A 22,863-nucleotide genomic window follows, 5' to 3' on the forward strand; every position below is an offset into this window, starting at 1 on the left:
CTCTCTCTCCTCCTGTCCCTTTAAAAAATGTATATAGATAAATAGATATAGATTGACTTTCAGTTTTTCTTAGCTTATTCCAGAGTTTCTCAACCTTGGAACTATTGATATTTTGAGCTGGATAATTCCTTGTGGTGGAGGGACTTCCCTGGATGCTATCTACTAGATGTTAGTCACACCCCCTTATATCCCAATTGTGACAATCAAAAATGTCTCCAGACATTGTCAAATGTTCCAAGGGAGGCGGGATTGCCCTCCCTAGGTTAGAATTGCTAGCTTAGTCCCTTGCTTGGATTTTGGACAACAAAGGGGAGCCTGAGAGCTGACCCAGCAAGTGAAAATTCATCCCTCCTAGAAAGAGGACGGAAGGTTGTGTCTATGCACACAGTAATACTTTGGCCCTAGCACATCCTTGCTGAGTTCTCCTTCTCAAGGGCATATCTGATCATGTCACTTCCCATTGCCATCAGGATAGAAGCCAGAATCCACAACATGGTTCAGTTCATCTTTCTCATCTCTCACTGCCCCCTGCCCCATCACTGGTAGTTTGATAGGGTTTGCATTGAATCTGTAGATTGTTTTGGGTAGTATAGTCATTTTGACAATATTGATTCTTCCAACCCAAGGACATGGTATATCTCTCCATCTGTTTGTGCCATCTTTTATTTCTTTCATCAGTATCTTATCGTTTTCTGAGTATAGGTCTTTTGCCTCCTTAGGTAGGTTTATTCCTAGGTATTTTATTCTTTTTGATTTGATGGCAAATGGGAGTGTTTCCTTGATTTCTCTTTGTGACCTTTCATTGTTAGAAAGAGATTTCTGTGTAGGTTCCCCACCAGTAGCTCTGTCTCCTGCTTAAAGATTTGAGGTATTTTCTATCTGAAATGATCGTCTCCCTTTCACTGACCTCTGTCCCTTCAGTCTCAGCTTCAGTGTCTCCTCCTTGAGGCAACTCTCCCTAATTCATCCTAGACTAAAGTAGGTGCTCTAAGCCTAAGTTAGTAGCACTCTCTACCTTCTCTATCATAATAGGTAGCCAGACTTTATTGGGATTGGTTATTTAACTGTCTTTCTTGCTAGTTTATCATTCCAGTGAAAAAGATAGGACTATCTCATACACCATTGTTTGTTTCCTCAGAGCTCAAAGTAGAGCTTGGTCAATGTTGACAAAAAAGTTGTTAAATAAATTTTTGGAAATAGTGCTAATATACCAATTTGGTGAATAATAATATGTTTTTGACAATTTTTCAGTTAGAGTCCAAAAGATAAAACCAACTACTTATCAGAATTGATGGGTTAATTGGAAGAAATTTAACTTAATTTCTGCCCTTCTCCCCAACCTTTTAGAAGTTCAGAATATCAACATATCAATAGAAAGGACACAAAATTGCATGTTATTCTTTGTCTTATTATAAATTCAGAGTAAATCTTTTCTTAGGAAAACATAACATTGTTAACAAGCTGTCTCTGCTGTTCTTTTAAATGAAATGATCTTAACTTACTCCTCATTCTTTAACTCCATAATGTTTAGCAGAAGTTTTACAAGCTGGAGACCCACAAGGTGAATCCAATCCACAGATTTAGTTTAATGGACTCACCCAGTGTTCTTTTTTTGTTTTTTCCTTAAAGAAATTTAAAAAAGGTGCTAGAAATAAAAATATCAGGACGTGTCATATAATAATGTAGATTTGTAGTTTCTCTTAAATAAGGGGAAGCTCTGCAGCACTGGCATGGTTCCCTCTTGGCAACCTTGCCCAGGGGCTGAGAGGGTCGCTGCCCCTTGGGATGAGATGTGTTTTCCCCAGTTCACCCATTCCCCACCCAGCCAGAGTTACTCTTTTGTGTCACTGGCTTGACCTCCTTGGCATTTAATTTGCAGCTCCAGTCTGCTTTGTAAGTGAAATTCAGGGAGGGAAAGGTTAGCCAGTGAACAGTTGAATAAAATATGAGTGTAAGAACATCCAGGTGACAAGGATCGGTAACGATTGTTATTGAAAGTGCCTGCCCCATCTTACTGGATTTGAAGTTTAATTCCGAAAGGAAGCCCAAGCAAAATCCATTTTTATGCCCCCAAAGCCAACACAGGTTGCAGAGGATGAGGGGAAGCTGGGATGCTTCTTGGCCAAGACATATATAGCCTACTTTCCTCAGCTCAGAAGGTCTCAGCACGAACGTCTTGACTCTCTCCCCTGAGGCTTAGAGCAACCCAATTTCCTCTTGCTGAGTGGAGTATTTCCAACTTAGTACATTTTCTTCTCTAATGAATGACTTCCTCCCCTACATTATTGGGACACTGAAACTGTAAGGGCTTCTCTGGGCCCTGATGTGGGAGGCAGAAAAGCTGAGTTGTTGAATCCTGTTTGTCACCTAAGTCCTCCAGGTCCGTAGTGTCCAGGCTATTCTGATGCGCAGATAAGGCTCAGTTCTGACTTCTAGTGGATGTGGGGTCATGCGCTAAGTCCTTCACTTTCCTGAGCCTCACTTTTTTTCTCTGAAAACAGGAGGAATGATACTCTCTGCTTCATCATCATACCCTTAGGCTGGCATGTAGTACTTAAGGCATTCAATAATTAGCAGTAGTTTTGTTACTATTACAATGTTGTTGTTTTAAAGAGGGACTGAAATGAGCCCTTCAAAAATCATATGGGAATAGTGAAGGCATATATATGAATAATGTGAACTCTTTGAAGGAAAACCGTTGCTCTCCTTTGTTAAATTACAATATTGTTATTGTCCAATGTGTAAATGCTCTTATCTTCATTGGTGACATAAAGCAGCTCTTGTGGTGTTTGTTTTCCTGAGATATGAAAAGGATTATGGAGGTGCAGTCTGGAGGCCTACATGGCCACAGCTCAAAGAGTGCAGGTTCTGTCCACTCATCTCTAATCACAGCAGAGAATGGCTGCTTTTCAGAGCAGGCATCATCCTGTCCAATGAAATGGATCTTTATTTTCATAGTCTTTACAGAGATTAGAAAGAGCAGAGTTTCCTTCATCTTTGCCTGGAAAATAACTTTGCATTCAGAACTGTATACCAAGAAGAGAAAAACAGAGGAGGATTTTTTTCCTCCATAATTTGATTTACCCCAAAATTTCTGTGTTGAGGACAATTATCAGAGGTAAGAGAATGAATTTTAAGGCTCCCTTCCTTGTAATTCCATCTTCCTTATAATTTTTATAGCATGTGCAGTCATGAAATAACCAAGAAATTGTTTTTGCAGCTCTTAACTTTACCATGATTCAAGCATAAATATATTGCAATTTAATAATGTTAATGAAAGTAACTTGTGATGATGGGGAATATATAGAAAGGAATGGAATGAAAGCACACTTTAGCCCTGATCTTCTGAGGGAAGGTATTTCAGAAAATGTCTTTTTTCAAGTTCATGGGGATTCTTAACAAAATTTGTCAAGACAAAATTTGGCATTTGAAAAATGTAAATTTTATAGGCTATTTTACTCCTTTGTATAAACAATACTTAGAATTGCTAGCAATCAAAATGAAAAAAATTTCCTTCCAGTGGGACTACTCTAACCCACTTTTAGTATGTGACCATTTTGTTAAGTATAGATTTAAATCATGTTGCATTATGTGTGGCCATGTAAGCTTCTAAGGGAATCTTCTAAATGTTATATTTCTAAGAACTGCCACTGTGCCCTGGACTTGGGTGCTTAGTCCATACTGCTAGTGCAGTATTTTCCACAGTATGTTCCCTGGGATATTAATAGGATGTTATAAAAAAGAGTGTTGGAGTTAAATAAGCGTGGGAAATGCTGATTAACCAAAGTTAAAGTGGACTTCACAGAGCATTTTGCAAATTCTAGAAAGAGGATTTCCCAAATTAATTTTACCTTGGAACATTTCCCCCACTTCACTCCCAGTCCTTTTTCCCCCAACAAGAGTACTTGTAGATCTGGTTTTCTCTGGAAATACTTTTGGAAATGCTAGGATTACACATAATAATAAACTACCACAAAATTGGTGGCTTAAAACAACAAAAATTTATTGCCTGACAGTTCTGGAGGCCAGTTATCCAAAATCAAGGTGTTAGCAAGGCTGCATTCCTTCCAGAGGCTCTAGGGGAGAATCCTCCCTTGTCTTTTCCAGCTTCTAGAGCTCCAAGCATTCCTTGACTTGGTCTGCATAACTCCAGTCTCTGCCTCTATCTTCACATGGCCTTTTCCGTCTTCAGAGTCTGTGTCTCTGATCTGTATGTCTTTTATAAGGACCTTTATCATTGGATTTAAGGTCCACCCAGATAATCCAGGATGATGTCATCTCAAGATCCATAATTACTTATGGAAAGACCCTTTTTTCAAATAAGGTCACATTCACAGGTTCTAGAACATGGACGTATCTTTTTGGGAGCCACCAGTCAACCTACTGTAGATACTATGAAGGTTTTTCAAGATTGGAGGATACTTAAGAAAAGCCTAATTCAAGGACAGGGAGCCAGCTGTGCACATGAGGGTGAAGGTTCAGGGTTGGGTGTTCTAGATGCAGAGATCCAAAACTGGCATACAGTTGTTGTGCCTAGCAGACATCACCTCTTTATCTTGCCAATCTTCTCACCAATTCTGGATGTAGCCTCAGGATCCTTCTTAACAAAGGGCTCTATAAAGCTACTTCCGATCAGCTGGAGTGGGCATGTGAGGCAAGAGAATCCCTGAGGTGATAAACAGGGCAGGTACTCTAAGAGGCATGAACAGACAGTCTCATTGAAGGAGTTCTATGAGAGGCTAAGGAATTCAAACTTAATGGACATGGGGCACAAACGTATTATTTTGTCCAGCAAAACATGTATTCCTCTTAGGGAATGCTTTGGGGATAGGGTGGAGGTGTTTGTGCATGCTTCTGGTCCTTTATGTGCTTTGCCGCAGGATCCAAAGTGCCTGGTGAGAAGAAACTTAGGAGGGAAGAATTGCCCTCCTGTATGCTCCACTTCTAAATCTATAGAGGAAATTGGGACTATTCTGGTTAATGGTGACAGCTTCTAAAAGACTCAGATTCTGCTTTCTACGTGGATATATGTGAATCTGGCAGTATGTTTGTCCTGACAACATCCTTTCTCATCTTTTGTGTAAATTAGGTTGTATTTGAAATGCAGTGAAGTGGCAAGCTCACTTGGTGCATTTGGTTTCCCCATCATCAGAAGGTTGTAGTTTCTAGACATATTTTCCCCCCTCTGGCTCAGACAGTACTTCCTTTTAGATTACTGCTCTCATTTCTGGGCATTTCTTGTGTTTCAGCTAGATAGGATGCTGTCAGCACATTTCTCTCCTCTCTCTGTAATTGGTAATTGTGAAAGGTAGGGCTATGATTTTTAGTTATTTTCTATCCAAGACACTTCTGTTTGCAAGACTAAAAGTGATGCAAAGTGCTGTCTTTCCCCCTTCCTTATGTTGCAATGAAAATACTGTTTAAATGGGTAAATGCCCAGTGACCAGGTTTGCCTATAGGATATCAGGCTGCTCAGAAATAATAGTCCCTTAGTTTGTGGGTGGTTTGATGCGTTCCAGTGTTGTAGAATATGAACTAACAAAATAGAATCATAAAATCACAGAATGTCAGAGTTGGAACTGGAACAGTAAGTTCAATTTCCTCATTTTACAGATGTTGAAAATGGTGGGAACTCCCAGTCACCAATTGTTACTCTTTGAGCAGCTCACTTGTGATTTCTGTCATAAAATTGTAGAACTCTAAACAAAGAAACCACTGCTGGAAGAAGAATACAGTAGAATATTATTGACTCATTGCACACATGGTAAATTCACACACATACACACGAAAATTTACATACCAAAATGTTCCCTGCCATAATAGTGCTGTGATCACGGTAGATTCTTTTCAGGAGCAATGATGGTGAACCCAGAAAGAGATGGTTGTTTGTTTCCCTTTAGGGGAAAAAAATGACCAAAGAATGTATGTAGCATGGTTTTAATTTTTAAAACATCGTGGCGGGTTTTGCTTCTGGTTTAATTGGTTTTTATAGAGATCGTCTTCACTCCTGGAACTCAGTTTATTTCCAGCTCCATGTTCCTTAGTAACAAAATGCTTCCAAGTTGGAAGAGTCTATAACAAGTCCCAACAGAGAAACAATTGCTTACTCTGGCCAAGGTAAATTTGCACAGGGTTTGGTGGTACCACCCATTTCACAATCATTTATGCTCTACCTAAAAGTCAATGATGTGAAGCCTCAACTTGGCTTAAAAGCGAACGTGTTCCTAAATTCAGCACACACCCTAGTGGGGTGTGTTACAGTGGAACTTCAGTAGTGAACGTTCCTTTCCTTCAGCTATCTGTGTGTGTAAAAGACCTGTCTGAATATCTTAGGATAGAAAAAGTGTTTTCACTATTTTGAGAAGCAAACCTATGAAAACTATTTCTGTAGTAAATATTGGGCTCATGTTGAAACATCATAAGAATATGTAGATGGAATGGTGTATACCTATAGGTTGCATTTTGCAGGATTTTCTCACTGATGACTTTTCATTAGGAATTTGTTTTTGTCATGAGGAATTAGGTAAGGATTTACCTTTATTATTATTTTTCTGAATGGGTAGTCAGAGTTTAGCCATTATTAATTGAATAATCTATTTTTTTCTACGAATCTAGTGCTACTATTATCATATACTAAATTTCTCTAAGTATGTGCATCTATTTCGGATTTCCTCTGTCTTTTTCTTCCTGTATCAATACCAAACTGTTTTAACTATCAAAGCTTTAAAATATGTTTTAGTGTCTGGATCACTCATCTCCTGACATCATGAAAGTTTGGAGTAGGTGATGACCTTAGAGGTTACTGAGCAAAGTTTTGTTGGTTTATAGAGGAGGTAGCTGAGTCCCTAAGAAGCAAGTGACTTTCTTGAAGGTCTCACCCTCAGGTTTTGGCAGAGCCAGAAATGAACTTGGGATGTAGGCTGGAGTGGATCTTGAACTAGAAGATAGGGCTTTAACACAGTCTACCACATTAGCCCTGAATGCCCTCTGAGCTTCAATGTGTTAACTTGTTAACAATACCTACCTCCTAGATGGCCCTGAGGAATGCATGAGACACCCTGGTTCATCACCTAACAAACTGCTAGCCACAGAGGACGTCTCACATGTATCTATTGACTCTGAGCCAAGGCCTTCTGATTCTAATCCAGTGGTGTGTCCCCATTTCACCAGACTCAAACGTTTCATATCTATGCCATGCCTTAAAAATTTGATTGCTAAAAGATACTCGAGAACAATCTTTCATAAAATTTTCTGAAGGGTATCGTTGTGTTCTTAGAAAAATACGGGTTCTGTGGTTAAATTGATTTGGGAAAAGTAAGTAAGGTCTCGGCTATGGGACTTCAGAACCTTTAGTATGATAATGTCTACCATAAATCAGGAGAGCTAGCTGTGTTTCCCAAGTTGACTTGATCATAGAACGCACCTCCACTCCCCCAATTAATTTTTGCACAACACCCAGGAGGGTTTCAAAGAACAAATACTGTTTACTTTAGAGCAGTATGTCTCACACTTGGGAAGAAATTCCTTTTAAAAGAAAAAAAGAACATTATAGACACCCAGTATTGTTTTATGTAATAATTATTACTTACATTACTTAATTAGGTACAAAGATAAGACTAGGTATGCTTATAACTCTTACAGAACTATGAAACCAAATCAAAATTACACACTAAATTAAAATACAATGTCAAGGCCTATAAAATTTAAATGAATGATATTAACTTTATATGGAGAAGAATTGTATTTGCTGGATGTAAATTTATACCTGATATGAATATGGTGCCCACTGCTATGGCTCAGATGCTAGCTCAGAAGTCTGCATGGTGGTGTGCTGTGTATTAATCTAGTTTCCTCACTGATTGCTGTTTCTGTAGTGCTGATAAACCCCTTGTTTGCATGTTCACCGTGATGTCCCGTGGCCAAGATTTGGAGGAGGGAATATATCAGAGAAATAAGATACATTTCTTCTATGCTTTCTCCATTTCATTCCCAAAGAATCTTAAGTGCAAATACAAAGGCAGGTATTGAGATCGTTTAACAATCCTTGATTATAAGGAGTTATTTACATGATCCAGAATAAGTTCACTTTAACTTTTGAGATAATCATTAAAAAGAAAATATAACATAAAATATGTCTTATAGCAAACTCATGGATCCTTGAACATAGGTCCCCATCCTCCAGGAGTATGGGCCCTGATTTGAGAGACATGACTTCAAAATATGGGTTTAATTCTCTTTTAAATAAAAGGACTGTGGTTTCTAATTTGTTAGTCAGTTACAAACATGTCACGCATACCTGGATGGAGGTTACTTATTTGAATTTATTGAAAATAACTGACCTTGAGATCACAAAAATTATTACTTAATCTTGGTACTAAATTATCAGTGATTTAAGTTCTTTGGGCTTCAGTGATAGTTTAGAAAGTTGACGGCATATCTAAGTAGGACCAATATTTTAAAATTTTCATGCTTAAACTTAATGTGCTTACTTGAAGGGAAAGTGCAATATGAATGATACATGGTGTTTTCTTAAACTTGTTTTTTTGGTAATACTAAATGTTTTGAAGACGGGCTTTTCAAATGCTAGGAGGTACTAAGATTGATAGCTTTGCAAATTGGTTTTAAGTATTTTGAATTTATAACTATCATCATGTTGCAAAATAACATTGACTTTGGAATGGCTTACTTCCTTTTGTAGTAATTCAAAAATATTATGACAGCTATAGTTTTATAGTGAGCATAAAAACCAGTGAGGTAAGTTCAATGAGGTAAGGTTAGTGTTGGAAGTTTTATTAACAAAAACTTTAAGTATTAACACATGAGTTACAATTCCCATGTGTTTTCAGAAATTTGCTGGAACTGAACTAAACATTAAATTTTGAACTTTGGACTAGTCACTTAAAACCACCTAATTTTAGTGTAAGAAGTAGCCAAAAACTTAAGTATGAAAACAGGCTTTATAAAGTTGGCTGGATTATTAACCCACATATGATATGAATCCTTCCATGTAGGTGATACAAAGCATTCTTAACCCAGTAGTGTTTTCTTCAAGTAGGTGGCATGTGGGAGTTGGGTATAATTTTTTTGACGGGTAGGTAAGACAAAATGCATCTTTACAACCTGAAAATTTTAACTGTGTTAACAAGTTGGTGATTGTAACTTAACTTTTATAAGCACAGCATGTGTTTATGCAATACTGAATATACCTGAATTTTATTTTTTGGATTGAAATTGTATGAAAGAACAGACTTATAATTTAAGAGAAAAGTATATTGTAAACTATGAAGCAATGTATAATACAGCCATTATTGTTACTCTTTGTGCTATTTAAATATCTTAAAATATAGTATAGATTGTTTTTCCTTGGTCAAATGTTTAAGTTTTGGGTTGCTAGATGAAAGCCAGCACACGGAATTGGGATTATCTAGTCTTTTTTTCCCCAGTCAGTATCACTCCATTGATCAACAGGAGGGTAAATACATGATTGACATTAACTGGTCGTCTTGAAGAGCTTAAGGGTGTAATTGATAAGATCAAATCTCTTGTTACTCATGACTGTGACGGGTAGGGAGACCTTTTAACTAAGACTGAAAACCAGGGACCCTTTTAGGAAAGGGATTTCTCTCGGTTTTCAGTTGTGTAGATGTCCTCTCCTCACAAGTTTTTGTTGACTTGATCTCAGTGGGAGTAAACGCATCTATGTGGAAGTAAATCTGTAAATATGCAGAAGATGTCCTCATTAGTCTTCTGGAGGAATGTTGATATAATTACAGGATTGCTCGCCCACAAGTGGGTTAGACTCTAGTCCAGGTTCTGTTGTCTCAGGAGCTTCCAATTCATATAGCCATTTACCTTTTTAATGTTTCCTAGCATCTCAAGCTACATGTACCTAATCCTGAACTCTTGATTTCCTACCTCAAGTCTGATTCTCCATAGTCTTTCCCATAACAGGCAATAATTCCACTGTCTATTCCAGCCAGTAACCCAGGAGTAACCTTTGATTCCTTCCTTCCTTCCCCCCTGCCCATAATTGCAAACCCGCAGTTCTCCCAGCTGCCTCCTGATTGTTTCTCAAAATATATCTCAAACACAGCCACATTCCCCTTCTCCACCACCTCCATCCTAGTTGTGGCAGCCAGTGTCTCTCCTCTGGTTGACTGCCTGTCCCTGGCCTCCATACCCCCCACCCCCACCCCCGCAATGTCTGTTCATACAGTAGCATCAAATTGTCCCATCCTTGCCCAACAAAAAGACTATTGTTTTTTTCACAATTCCTTGCTTTCTGGTTCAACAAGGTATTCTATACTTACTGTGTACAGTTTCTTGCCACAGACCTAAAATCAATCATTTCTACAGTGAAACTGATTTGTTTTAGTTAGAAATGGTTTTAAGAGACAGTATTTGGGGTGGGTGATCATTGTTACTGAGATGGTCGCTTTTTTCTAAGCTTTTTTAATGGACAAAACTAGAAAATAATATTTTAAAAAAGAATACATACCATGTGTTCATCCTTACTAGTATTACAAGGCTCTTTTTTAACGACTTAATTTTGGATTTTAATAAATTTATCTTGAAAGCAGAGGAGCGTGTATAAAGCACAACTTATTTAAAGATCAATAAAGACCATTTAGGGAATTCCCTGGCGGTCCGGTGGTTAGGACTCCAAGCTTTCACTGCTGAGGGCACGAGTTCAATTCCTGGTCGGGGAACAAAGATCCCACAAGCCGTGTGGCACAGCCAAAATGAAACAAAGCAAAAACAAATCAATAAAGACCATTTAGTGTTCTAAGATGGGATAGTAAAGAGTAGCCGTCAGTTAAATAAACCATTTTAATGAATATCAAAGTGTCAGTCCAAGTCTAATTTATAATAGCTGATAGACATTTGCTAAATCATGAATTTTATTATTTTGTATGTACCCAAACACACAATATACATTTTCACCAATAAACACAGATATCCACATATTAGCCTTTTTTCATCCAGTTTTTTTTTTACAAGGCTTTTACGTATGTTCTTAGATTTTATATTTGTATTACTTTCCTCTTACCCTAAAAGTCATGTTTACTGATAATATTTACGTAATACTTATTTGCTCTACCTCACCTCCAACTTCACAAATATATGGTTCAGTAAGTCATGACCTGACAGTCTTGTTAAAAGGCTGTATCTCTAAACTAGGACAGTGCCTGGCACAAAATCAAGTCTTCGTATTTGTTGAATGAATGAATAAATAATTCTAGTTATTGGAGATAAAAAGAGCACCTACAGAGAAGAGAAATATGAAATCAAAATAGCTGCAGAAGTCAAAGAGTAGAAAGACATAACCTAAGTATAGGGTAAGAGATAGACACACCTTCATCTGTAAGTTAGTTTTTAATGGTGCAGTTGCTGAAGGTCATTTTTTTCTGAAAGGCAACTTTTGCTATAATTAGAGATTTGTATGAAAGAGCTTTTAAAAAGCAATGATTATTCTGAATTTTTCTTTTCAGCAAGACTCCAGAGGATCATGCTAACTAAATCACCAAGCCAATTAGGTGGTTCTCTTTGGTAGAGATCAGTAGCCTCTGATGGTGAAAGAAGGGAAGGCTATAGGACTCCTGCCCATGACCCTGCCTCCAGTTGTATCAGTCATACAGCCTCTCTGAGGGCTCCTTGAAATTCCAGCTCTCTGTCCTTTTGAGATCATAAAAGGTTCATGAGAGGTCAGTGTGACACTATTTCCTGTGGCAAGGCTCAGCCAACCATGTTTGCTGTTGGTCCAAAATCCTTCCTGAAGTGTCTGTATGTGGGGAGATCAAAATCTAAGGGTTGAAACTTTGGGGCTTATTAGAATCATAGACCTGCATGGTCCAATATGGTAGCCATGAGCCATATGGGACTATTGAGCACCTGAAATGTGGCTAGTTCTAATTGAGATATGCTAAAAGTGTAAAATAAATGCTGAATTTTGAAGACAATACAAAAAATGTAAAATATATTATTAATTTTTAAATACTGATTACATGTTAAAAGAGTAATATTTTTGATATAGTGTTATCAAAATTAGGGTTTTGATATAGGGTTAAATTAAATATATTATTAAAATTAATTTTACCTGTTTCTTTTTACTTTTTAAACTTGGCTATAAAAAATGAAAAATTACATATGTGGCTTGCATCATATTTTCATTGGACACACTGTCTTCAGTCTTGTTTCTGGAAGGGTGGAAGTGTCTGTGCAACATTTCTAGCCAATCCACACATCTCGAACACCGCCCATTTCACCAAGGAAAAATCACTCCTCACATCAATTATGTTAATTGACCAAATTTCAGGTACTCATCAAATATAAAGAATATTGAGGCACTTTTGGTAGTTGACTCTGGCATCTCAGCTTTTAACTGAAATCTTTCATAGGCTAATTAACTACCCCTGGAGAATTTTTTTGCATTTGGGAAATATACCCATCCACCCACCCACCCAGGCACCACCTCCACATAGACACATATATCATACTGTGTATGCTGAAATATTTTAAAGTAAATGACAGATTACCAGGTTTATGGTAATTTCTATTGTCTGTCATTTATAACACTCTGGTACATGTTAGAGCACAAAACCTTACTTGCTGGTTCTTCACTTTTCCTGAGGGTTGTTGATTAGCAACCTTTATTGCATTCCTACAGTATATAAATCATTGGGTTAGAGACTGTGGAAAGCAGAATAATAAAATATAATAACAATAGCAAAAATTTATTGAGTGCTTCTAGGTGCCAGGCACTGTGCTAAGTGCATTATACGTGTTATTTAATTTAATCTTTAACATAACTTGGTGAAAGAGGTACTCTTATTATCCACATTTTGGTGAAAGAGGTACTCTTATTATCCACACTTTGCTCATAACACCTTAGTTTTGTTCCCGACATTTGGAAGGCCTGTGGGTAAGTCCTTGGCCATTGCCATGAGTTGCTTGAACACATATATTTGCAATGCAGAGACTTTGCAAAACAGAGTTGTCTACTTGAGCCACTTGTTGATATTGATACAAACTGAAGTTCAAACCAATGTGCTTAAGGAGACTCTTCCTCTTCGATCTCTCTTTCTTTTCTCCCCAAGGTCTTGATCTTTAACCTCTGTGTTCACTCCCTAGGGTTCTGCTACTTCTTCCTTTCAGCTCTGGCCTTGGCCCCCTGACATTTCCCCCCCCTTCTTTGGAATCGGAGTGAAAGGGTAGGGGAAAGTAGATTTTGAGGTCTTAACACACATGGAAGGAGTAGAGGGAAGTACGATGGCCCAATTTCGTTTAGGTTTATGGTAATCTCTAAGACAGACCTTTCTAGCTTTAAGGCGCACACTTTTTAGTAAAACCAGGGGAAATTATTGTAATTACTGATGAGCAGTTTAACACATCATACTGTTACGTCCACCCCATGTTGGGGATTGGGGGGCAGGAGGTTCGGGGTGATCCTGCTTCTCTTGGTCACTTGAGGATCCAGGTTTATGGAGGTTCTGCCATCATCTAGCTCCACCATCTGGAAAATGTTGGCTTTAAGATCTCTGAGGAAGGGGAGGAGTGTGGGGATGGCATAGACAGGAAATGATGTATGTCGCTTCTGCTTACATTTCATGAATAAAACACATGGCCTCATCTTCCCACAAGGGGGCTGGGAAGGGAAATTTTTCCTGTGTTCAGGAAGGAAAGGAGAATTGGATGTGAGTGAGAAGTAGTGGTTACTACCACAGCAACTTTTAGATGTTAGGTTATTTTTAGTGTCGGTGTCTTTGGAAGCTATGTACTTTATGCATACTTCCAACTTTGAAACTGTCTCCCCACTTGAATGATTGCAAGTTGAATCAAATTCAAATATACCCTTAACCCAAGTCTACTGTTAGGAAAAACAAACAAACGACACTTTGAATGTGAAATAAAACTGTATTGGGAGCTGTTGTGTATGTTCCGGTTTCATTTCCTTTTAAACTTGTTCTTTGTGATAGCATGTTTATTCAACGCCTGAAGTGTTGTCAAGTAAGTAGTATTCAATCTGTGAAAATTTTCAACGACCCCTTTTCCTCTCTCAAGTGTTTTGTTTTTTTCTTCTCAGGTGTTGCTGTCGTCATTTTAAGATTGAAATGAACCATTTGATTTTTAAAAATTATTTGTGGCACATCAAGTAGCACTTCGTGTTTTGTCACAATATTGTAACCGTTTCTGAAGGCCCTATGTGACCTTACGGGAGAAAGGTCAGGAGGCTTATATATAGAACTTCTAGAAACATACCTCACCATTGGAACTGGTTATAATTCCTGGGTGATGACAATGAAGATTAAGAACGTTTAACTCTGATTTTGGCAATTTTTGACAATTTCACTGCCATGGTCCTTTTCTTTCAAGTTATTACCTGGAACAGAAGTGATAACAAACGTTGCGTGTTTTATACTGCCAGGTAAAAGGTTAAATTTTCATACGTTATATGCTTTTAAATATACACACACATGCACCCACGTATACACACAAATACACACACAACTGGATCAGAAGGCAATGAGTAATTCTCCTAAAATGAAAAGATTGTCTTAGTTTTAACATTAGGTGACTAGTTCCCATGTGTTTAAGTCATATGTAAAAATTGGAAATTCAACCTAGGGGTCTTTGTGCACTGACTGTATCATACAGTTCTAATTTTCTTTTTTTTTTTTCTGGGAAATGATGGTGCTCTTTGCTTTGCCAAGTTTTATTATTGAGTCAACTGCCAAAGTTTGAGAGAGAGTCAAGGGCCCTTAAAATTATTTGGTGTTGAGTGACGAGGCAGAGAAAGGTATTTCATATTCCCAAACATTTTAACTTCTATGTCTATACCTGATGTTGGAATATAATCTAAACTTCAGGGCTTTTCTGATTCTTTTAAAAATGATGTACACTGTCGAGTGAGGTTCGATTATTAGCGAGGGGAACTTTAATCCTACTCATTGATACTCAGTTTGGAACTACATATTCTAATTTTTAATAGACTATGTTCTTTCTGGCCTGATCTTCCTTGTATTTAAACTTCTGTGCATCAGAAGGTCTGTGTGCCTGCTTGTGGTTTTGCACCATCTGGAAGTTAAAATTTGACTTTAGAAATGATGTCATGCTTGCTTACTACAAACTGGGCTAATGTTGGTTGAGAATTGGATGCAGTTCAGGTCAAAGTTTTGTCTTAAAGAAAAGACCCTTAAGCTTCATTTCTTGATTCTAGGAGACTGTGCAAAGCTGTAAAGATAGAGTGAAGGTGGCTGAAGGGCACAATTCAAATTCCTTTGAAGCTAAGAACATGCTGTCAGGCACATGGAAAATAAATTCCCAAAAAGAAGACCTTAGCTGGCACAGACTCCCTCCTGCCATGTAGAGTTTGGGTGTTGTGAGTAGTGTGTTGATCACGACCATCTTTGCTCTCCATTTTATTCCTGGAGAAATAATCTTATGGCTAAGGTTGCTGTTTATCTCTTCTGGGCTCAGTAAGATGGGGCAGGACACTGATAGATCACACATAGCCAGAAGGCACTACAAATGTTAAGCTTATTATTCATCAATGGAGAGTCTCTTTTCCTAAACTCTCTCTAGCACCACTCACTACCTCCCATATTGTAATTTATTTATATCATGGTTTTGGATATTGGGTGTTTCCTTCGGTCCAAATATAGACCATTCATCTTTGATAGGTAGAATGTGGGGCTAATGGGACCACAGTTTTTTCTCAGATATACACTGAATCCTGGTCAGCCTGTGTGCAAATCTCTACAATTGAATATGTCACCCCTTCTAACCACTGCTGTAATCTAGAGTGCTCAGCATGTTCCACCAGTTTCCAAGGAACCCACTAAATGCCATCCTTTATGTATAAACTAAAAATCATATTTTTTCCACCAGATAAGAGGAAAGCCCAAAGAGAAGTATTGATGTTACTCCAGGTTGGTAGATGAAGATAACTTTAAACAAAGATAAGCCACTTGAGAATCTGGGATGTTTAAGCTTTAGTGCAACTGGCGTGAATTTTCACTTAGAAAAGGGGAGATCCCCAGGACATGAGTATCCCCTTCACCCACCCGCCCCAGACCTCTATGGCCATTATGTAAGAAGACGCACAGCTATCAGATGTCTGAAGAATCTGCAGTTCACACCCTCTGCAAGCACAGAATGTCCATCCTCTCTCATAGTGCAGCCTGGGTCATTCGGCCAACTGGGCTTCAAGCACTTGTCATCACTTCTTCCCTTGCTGGGACCTCCCAGCTTCATCCTCCTCTCTGGGACAGAAGCTAGAAAAACTCCTCACCAACCTCCCCATCACCTTTGACCTTTAAAAACACAACTTTGGCACACCTTTCTTGGAAGGGGCTAAGAAAAGGAGATTCTACTCGGATAACTTTATCTCTAATATCATCATCCTTCCCCGATGTATTCTGCCTGTGACTGATTTCTGTCTTTAAAATCATAAAATGTCAGGCACTTAGAGACAGTCTGTTCTTACCACTTTGTTTTATGAATGAAGAAACTGAGGCTGGAAGCCTGGGTGTGGGGAAGTGAGAGTTATTTGTCCTGATCCTCACAGGTAGAAGATGGAAGCAGAACCTGGCGTAAAACCGAAGTGTCCTCTTTCCGTTGTTCCAAGTTGCCTTTGACTTTGTGTCCTCATAGTATTTACATATCTATTTATTTTGGCATACTACAGTATTCTTGCATCCTTTTAAAAAAACTTTTGTTTTTTTCCCCTTTCATCCAAATTTTACCTGCTGATAGTGTAATGAGCAAAATGTTCAACAAGAATTGCTATGAGATGCAGCAGCCCCCAGCTCACCCCTGTCCCATTCTTTTTCCTCAAGACCACACGTTTAAACTCTTTATGCCTGGTTATTTTGATATCTCTGAATAACATGCTTGCATCATTACTTCCTGAATGTTGATGCAGCTTCTATCTGTCCAATTCTTGGTACGGAAGGTGAGGATTAAAGTCTTCCATCACCCCCACGCCCCACATCACCCATGTACACTTTTTTTGCACATGGTCTTTGGAATGTTAACATTTAAAAAATAAAGGTTATGTTTCCTCATTTTATTACCGACACTTGAAAAGCAGAAATAGTAACACTCTAAGTTTTGAGCTAAGGTAGAAATAGGAATTTTATTGTATGCTGTGTCTTTTTTTTTTTTTTTTTAGTATTTGGAAAGCAGTCTTTCATAAGCTGGAGAATGAGTGTCATTTCCACAGCATTTTCTTCTAGCAGCATTTACTTCCTCTTGGCAACACGTCTTTTTCTAATTTAGGAGTGTTTCTCAACGTGTCAGTCTTGTTCTCCCAGATATCCATGGCGTGGCTCATTGTATTCTCTGAGGAGAACATGAGCATCCCTGGAGGATGCTGCATGAGACGTGTTGTACCCTCCCTGGGCTCTCAAAGACACAGAGAATGAGTGTGCTTTGTTTCCCAACCTTTGGTTTTACAACATGAGACATACTACTATTTCATAATGTCTTATTTCTTATAAACCTTATATTTTTAAAAATATATCACTGTTCAGGTACACATGCAACAGGACTTTAAAGTAGAGGTAGGCTTTAAAACACTTGGAGGTGCCCATGAGCAGTGTTTGATCACACTGCTCAGAAGGTATACTGCTGCCCCACGCTCCTCCCAGGGCAGGACTGATGGTTACTGATGACCTCTCTGTAAAACTACAACCCTTTTTCTTTTTCCTGATTTCAGGTAGATGCACTGAGATTACGACTAGAAGAGAAAGAATCTTTTCTCAATAAAAAAACAAAACAGCTGCAGGACCTCACAGAAGAGAAGGGGACACTGGCTGGAGAGATTCGAGACATGAAGGATATGTTAGAAGTGAAGGAAAGGAAAATCAATGTTCTTCAGAAAAAGGTGAGTAGCTGACATAAGCCCTTCATGTTGAGAATTGATATCATCCATGTTTTGTCATTTCAGAGAAACTTTTGAGCATGTGGAAAAGAAGAAATTATTGTTGGAAGAATTTTAGATTAGGGAGTATAAACTTTAAATTTACTGGTATTTAACTTACTGGTGGTTGTACTATGTCATTTTTAGCATGACCTGTTGAATTTTCTATTTGATTACCTGGAAACTAAATAGTGATGATTTTTTTTTCATTTACCATCTTAAACATAGAGATAATTGTACAAATTTAGATACAAAACTAAAATTTATAGTTAATTTTTCCTTTTTCCTTACTGAGAATTGAGCAATGTGTTTTGTGGGTCTTAAAGGTATTTTAGATGCATTTTGTATTTACATAAACTTTAGTAGCTCTTATCCTGTCAAACCCATACAGGTTTTAGTGCAGGAGGGGTAATGTTTACACCCATTACTTAATTGGAATCAGTGAGAGAATGTATAAGAAGTTCTAATACAGTGACTTAACCCAGAAAATGCTTGACCTGGTTAGGGCTCTACTTTCTTTCCTTCCTTCAGCAGTTCATTTTCTCCATTGTAGGGGAATGAGATTTGGGGACAGCACCCAGATTTTTTTTTTTTTTTAAGAATTCTTATTTGCTACTGTGTACAATTTTGGTGGGACCATAGGGTCCCTTGCCTTCCCTAAGGAAAAGTGTAGGCAAAAAGAGAAACCAACACCTGCTCTTTTAATAAAAAGAAGCTGTTGGGAAACACAGGGGTCTCAGATTAACAAGCAGGCAGCATGGAAACTGGGCAGGAACCAGTGGGGGGAAGCACGAGCTGGCTGGCCAGGACACTGCCGTAGACAGGCATGTTGCCGGGTACCAGTGCTGCAGCTGCAGGCAAATGGAATCTAACCGGCCCTCCTCTTGGTGTCATTTGCCACCATCACCTCTCACCTTGTTTATATTGACAGCATCCTACCTGTTTTTCCTGCTTCAACTGTTACCTTTACTACAGGCTGTTCTTAACCCAAGCTGGAGTAATTCTTTTAAAACATAATATAATTCTTATCACACTCTGACCAAACCTCTCCAGTCACAGCCAGGTACCTAATGTGTGGGGCCCAGTGCAAAATGAAAACGTGGGACCCCTTGCTCAGACTTTATTGAGAATTTCAGGATGGTAAAGCAAAGCATTAAACCAAGCATGGGGCTCTTCTGAGTATGGGGCCCTGTGACCCTACACAGGTTGCACGCCCATGAAGCCGTGTCCCCATCCTCAGTGGCTTCCATCCTCACAGGATATTGGTGGTCTGATAGATCATATTATTAATTCATTTCTGTTAAGATTTTACAGACAAGGCCCTGGTCACCATTACAGCTCCAGCTAATTGATACAGGTGATTAGAAGAGGGCTGGGAAGAGACGACTGAGGACGCTTTGAATCAAAGGACTGTCTAGGGCAGGTGGGACTAACAGAGAAATAGTTACAGTGGCAGTTCTTGGAGCATATACTAAGGATTCAAAAGAAGACTTTTCATTTAGAATCACCACCAGCAAATGATACCAAAAGCTGGCATTTATTGAACTTAACTTATGTTGAACACTGTATGCTAGATACTCTGCTATGGTTATTACGTGCACTATTTACTTACTTTTGACCATATAACCCTGTGAGGCAAGCACAGTTATTAACCCCAGCGATGCTGAGGCTTATGGTAGGCTTACCCAAGGTCAAACAACCTAGATACAAGTTTATGTCTTTGGGAGTATAGAATAAAATGATTATTGCAAATTAAGAGAATAAGCCTCCTTTTCCTTTGGCCCTCAAGTTTATGATGACACCAGGTGCAAGAGCAAATCAAGTAAGAACATCACAATTGCACAACCAGGAGTTGAGACTAAGCTCTCTCGTTCTTTCTTTTTTTTTTTAATTGAAGTATAGTTGATTTACAATGTTGTGCCAATCTCTGCTGTACAGCAAAGTTACTCAGTTATACACATAGATTCTTTTTTTAAATATTCTTTTCCATTATGGTTTATCCCAGGAGATTGTGCTATATACAGTAGGACCTTTTTGTTTATCCAGTCTAAGCTCCTTCATTCTTGAGGAATAAATGGCAACAATTTTCTCAGTAAAGATTTTGGGACGGCACTTTCTTTTTATCTTTTTTCTTTTTTAAAAAAAATATTTATTTATTTATTTGGTTGCTCCAGGTCTTAGTTGCAGCAGGCAGGCTCCTTAGTTGTGGCTTCAGGGCTCCTTAATTGCGACACATGAGCTCCTTAGTTGTGGCATGTGAACTCTTAGTTGCAGCATGCATGTGGGATCTAGTTCCTTGACCAGGGATTAAACCCAGGTCCCCCTGCATTGGGAGAGCAGAGTCTTATCCACTGCGCCACCAGGGAAGTCCCTGGGAAGTCCTTTCAATGCAGAAGTGACAGTTGACCACTTTTGCTGATGTGAGTATTTTGCAAAATTTTAAACTTTCCCTCACAGCCAGATTCAAAGGTTTGGAAATCAGTTTGGGAATTCTAGAACAAAGCCATTTGTGTATTATGGCTCCTTTGAGCAACAGGATCACGATCCCACTTATTTAAGCCATGCTGATAATGGATTTGGGAATATTTCATGTATATTTGGAGAGGTTGTTTAGCTTCAAGTTTTTTTTTTTCACTGAGTGTTTACCAATACATTTGGCGGAGGATATAAAACCACTGGCAACATAGTGATGGGGCAGGAGTGCTATTATACCTGCAGTGTGAAAGAGAAATAATTCCTAAAGAAGTGATGCACACAATTCAGAAACTACTACTTCAGAATGTGGAAATAATACAGAAGCTGACGGGCTAATGAAACACTGTCTATGGGACTGGGGACTCCTTAGAGTTTTGACCACATTCAGCATAATTGGCTGTTTTAGGGCAGGCCTGGACTGGGATGGCATAAGCTTTGGACTAGGGTGTGTTGGCATGGAAGAATAATAAACTCATGTCAATGTCAGAGGTGCAGTGTTACTTAATATTTCTTTCTTGTAGACTCTTTGGCAACCAGCACTGTGTTTTGATGCCAGCAGAACTGGGTATGCTCCTTCCCTAGCCATGTTTAACCTGGCCAAGCTAGGCTTGCACCTCATATCTGTCAGCTTTGCCTTCAGAGCCTTGGGTCTCAGAAGTCTTGTGTACTCCATAAGCCATGTGCACAGGTCACATGTCTGGGCAGCAGACACGGGCATAATGCTCTAAGCATTTTGTTACTTGAGGAAGGAAGTGAAATTGAATAAACAGAGAATCCCAGGTGGCATAATATCTCTGATCAAACTTGTGTAGGAAAACAAAAGTCATCGAGAATGGATTTGGTCCTACTACCATGTTTCTGGCTCTACTCCATAATTCCAAGAAATGGAATTCTTTTAGTAGGGGTCAAAAAGGTGCATGTATGAAGATTGTATAGTGGATTATCCCTGTGTGGCTATGATACTGAAGTCAGAGAAGCAGCACAGTGTTCATGCTACAGCCGTAGCATTCTGTTCCCATACCTGAATTCAAGCTTCCACTGATGAAGTGCTACCTGACTATTGAGTTTTTGTAGTAAATGTCATAAAACCTTGATGACATTGTACATTTGGAAAGTGTATAATGCCTAGGATTTTAGAACATGGTAGCATTATTTGAACCAGATCAAATTCAGACTGTTATGTAGCTCATAGATTCTTGCAGCATAAACTTACTACCCAAGAAATTTTTTTTAAAGCCATTAAACTGGACAAAAATTCTATCTCCATTTTCATTCTAGGTCTCAGTCCCACAAGCAATGTGAATTTATAGAGCAGAGGTACTTTATTTATTAGGGGTAGAAAAACAGATGGTGATTTCTCTGTACGCCAAGTTCACTAGCTGCCTACTGAGCTTCATAGATTGCCCCATGGGTTGGAAAGGGCAGGGAGAGGGGAGTGTAGTTGGCTCCTGGGAATGGTATATATGGACCTGCCCCTTTAGCAGTTTTATTCTACCCATTTGGAGGTATGATGGTGAAAATTCTGAATGACAATAGAGGAAAGAATGCTACAGGAGTGTGGTTATTAGCATACTGGATTGCTTCATGAAGTTTATATTAAAAAGTTAAATTTGAGAAGATGGCTAGGGAACGTAGAGATTTCCACGTGAGTGTAAAATTGACGTAAGGTATGGAGGACTTTTAGACTCAATTGATCTCTTTCTCAGTGTTAAACATCCAGTTGGACTTTTATATTTATTATTGGCAATTTTTAAACATGTGAAAAATCATATTCATTTTGCATTTACTAGTATTTCCTACGTGTCAGTCAGTCACTACTGTAGGCGCTGGAGGTTTAAAGAGAAATAAGACATTCTCCAGTCCTCAAGAAGCTGACAGTCTGGTTGGGAAGGTAGACTTGTATAATGTGGCATGTTACCAGAAACAAACCACTTGATGGATGTAAAGAGCAGAAGCTAATTCTGGCTACCTTAAGCAAAAGGAAATTTACTGCAGGAATATCCAGAGCTCCAGTATCTGGCTGGTAGAACCAGATTAGGGATGATCAAGAACCAGGACAGCTCTAGGAGACCAAGAGAAAGCAGACAGTGCCCTGACCTTGTAACCCGGAGTGTCTGGTCAAGTGTCTTCTCTGCTGATGGCTGCCCTCACCCCTCTCCCGCTCCCCCGCCCCACACCCTTACATCATGCTGTTGGTCAAGATTCAGAGTCCTGGGACAGAGCTCCAAAGTTCACACAAATGCCTCTTACTAGCAGGATCTAACCAGACCCTACCTAAAAGGAATCTGGGAAATGTGGTTCCAAGCTTTACATCTGAGCTTTCCACTCAGTTCTTGTGTCACTTAGGGAAGTCTTTGCTGACACTGCAGGCTGGGAGAGGTTTTACACTCTTAGATAACCATTTCTTGGCTCACTTTGAAGTTATGCACCCCGCTAATGAATGTTGGCTTCCTTCCAGGGCTAAG

The 22,863-nt window shown here is 38.8% G+C and overlaps 1 protein-coding gene across 4 annotated transcripts in view; it reads left to right on the forward strand.

Annotated features, from left to right (window-relative positions):
* Window positions 1-22,863, forward strand: part of ERC2 (ELKS/RAB6-interacting/CAST family member 2) — a 974,163-nt gene that overhangs the window by 358,060 nt on the left and 593,240 nt on the right. For all 4 annotated transcript variants that reach the window (XM_057555674.1, XM_057555676.1, XM_057555675.1 and 1 more), the window contains exon 7: window positions 17,720-17,887. In XM_057555674.1, the coding sequence (XP_057411657.1) occupies window positions 17,720-17,887 (168 nt within the window). The remainder of the gene's footprint in view (window positions 1-17,719; window positions 17,888-22,863) is intronic.

Source organism: Balaenoptera acutorostrata, chromosome 10, assembly GCF_949987535.1.
Source record: "Balaenoptera acutorostrata chromosome 10, mBalAcu1.1, whole genome shotgun sequence".
NCBI classification, from domain to species: Eukaryota; Metazoa; Chordata; class Mammalia; order Artiodactyla; family Balaenopteridae; genus Balaenoptera; species Balaenoptera acutorostrata.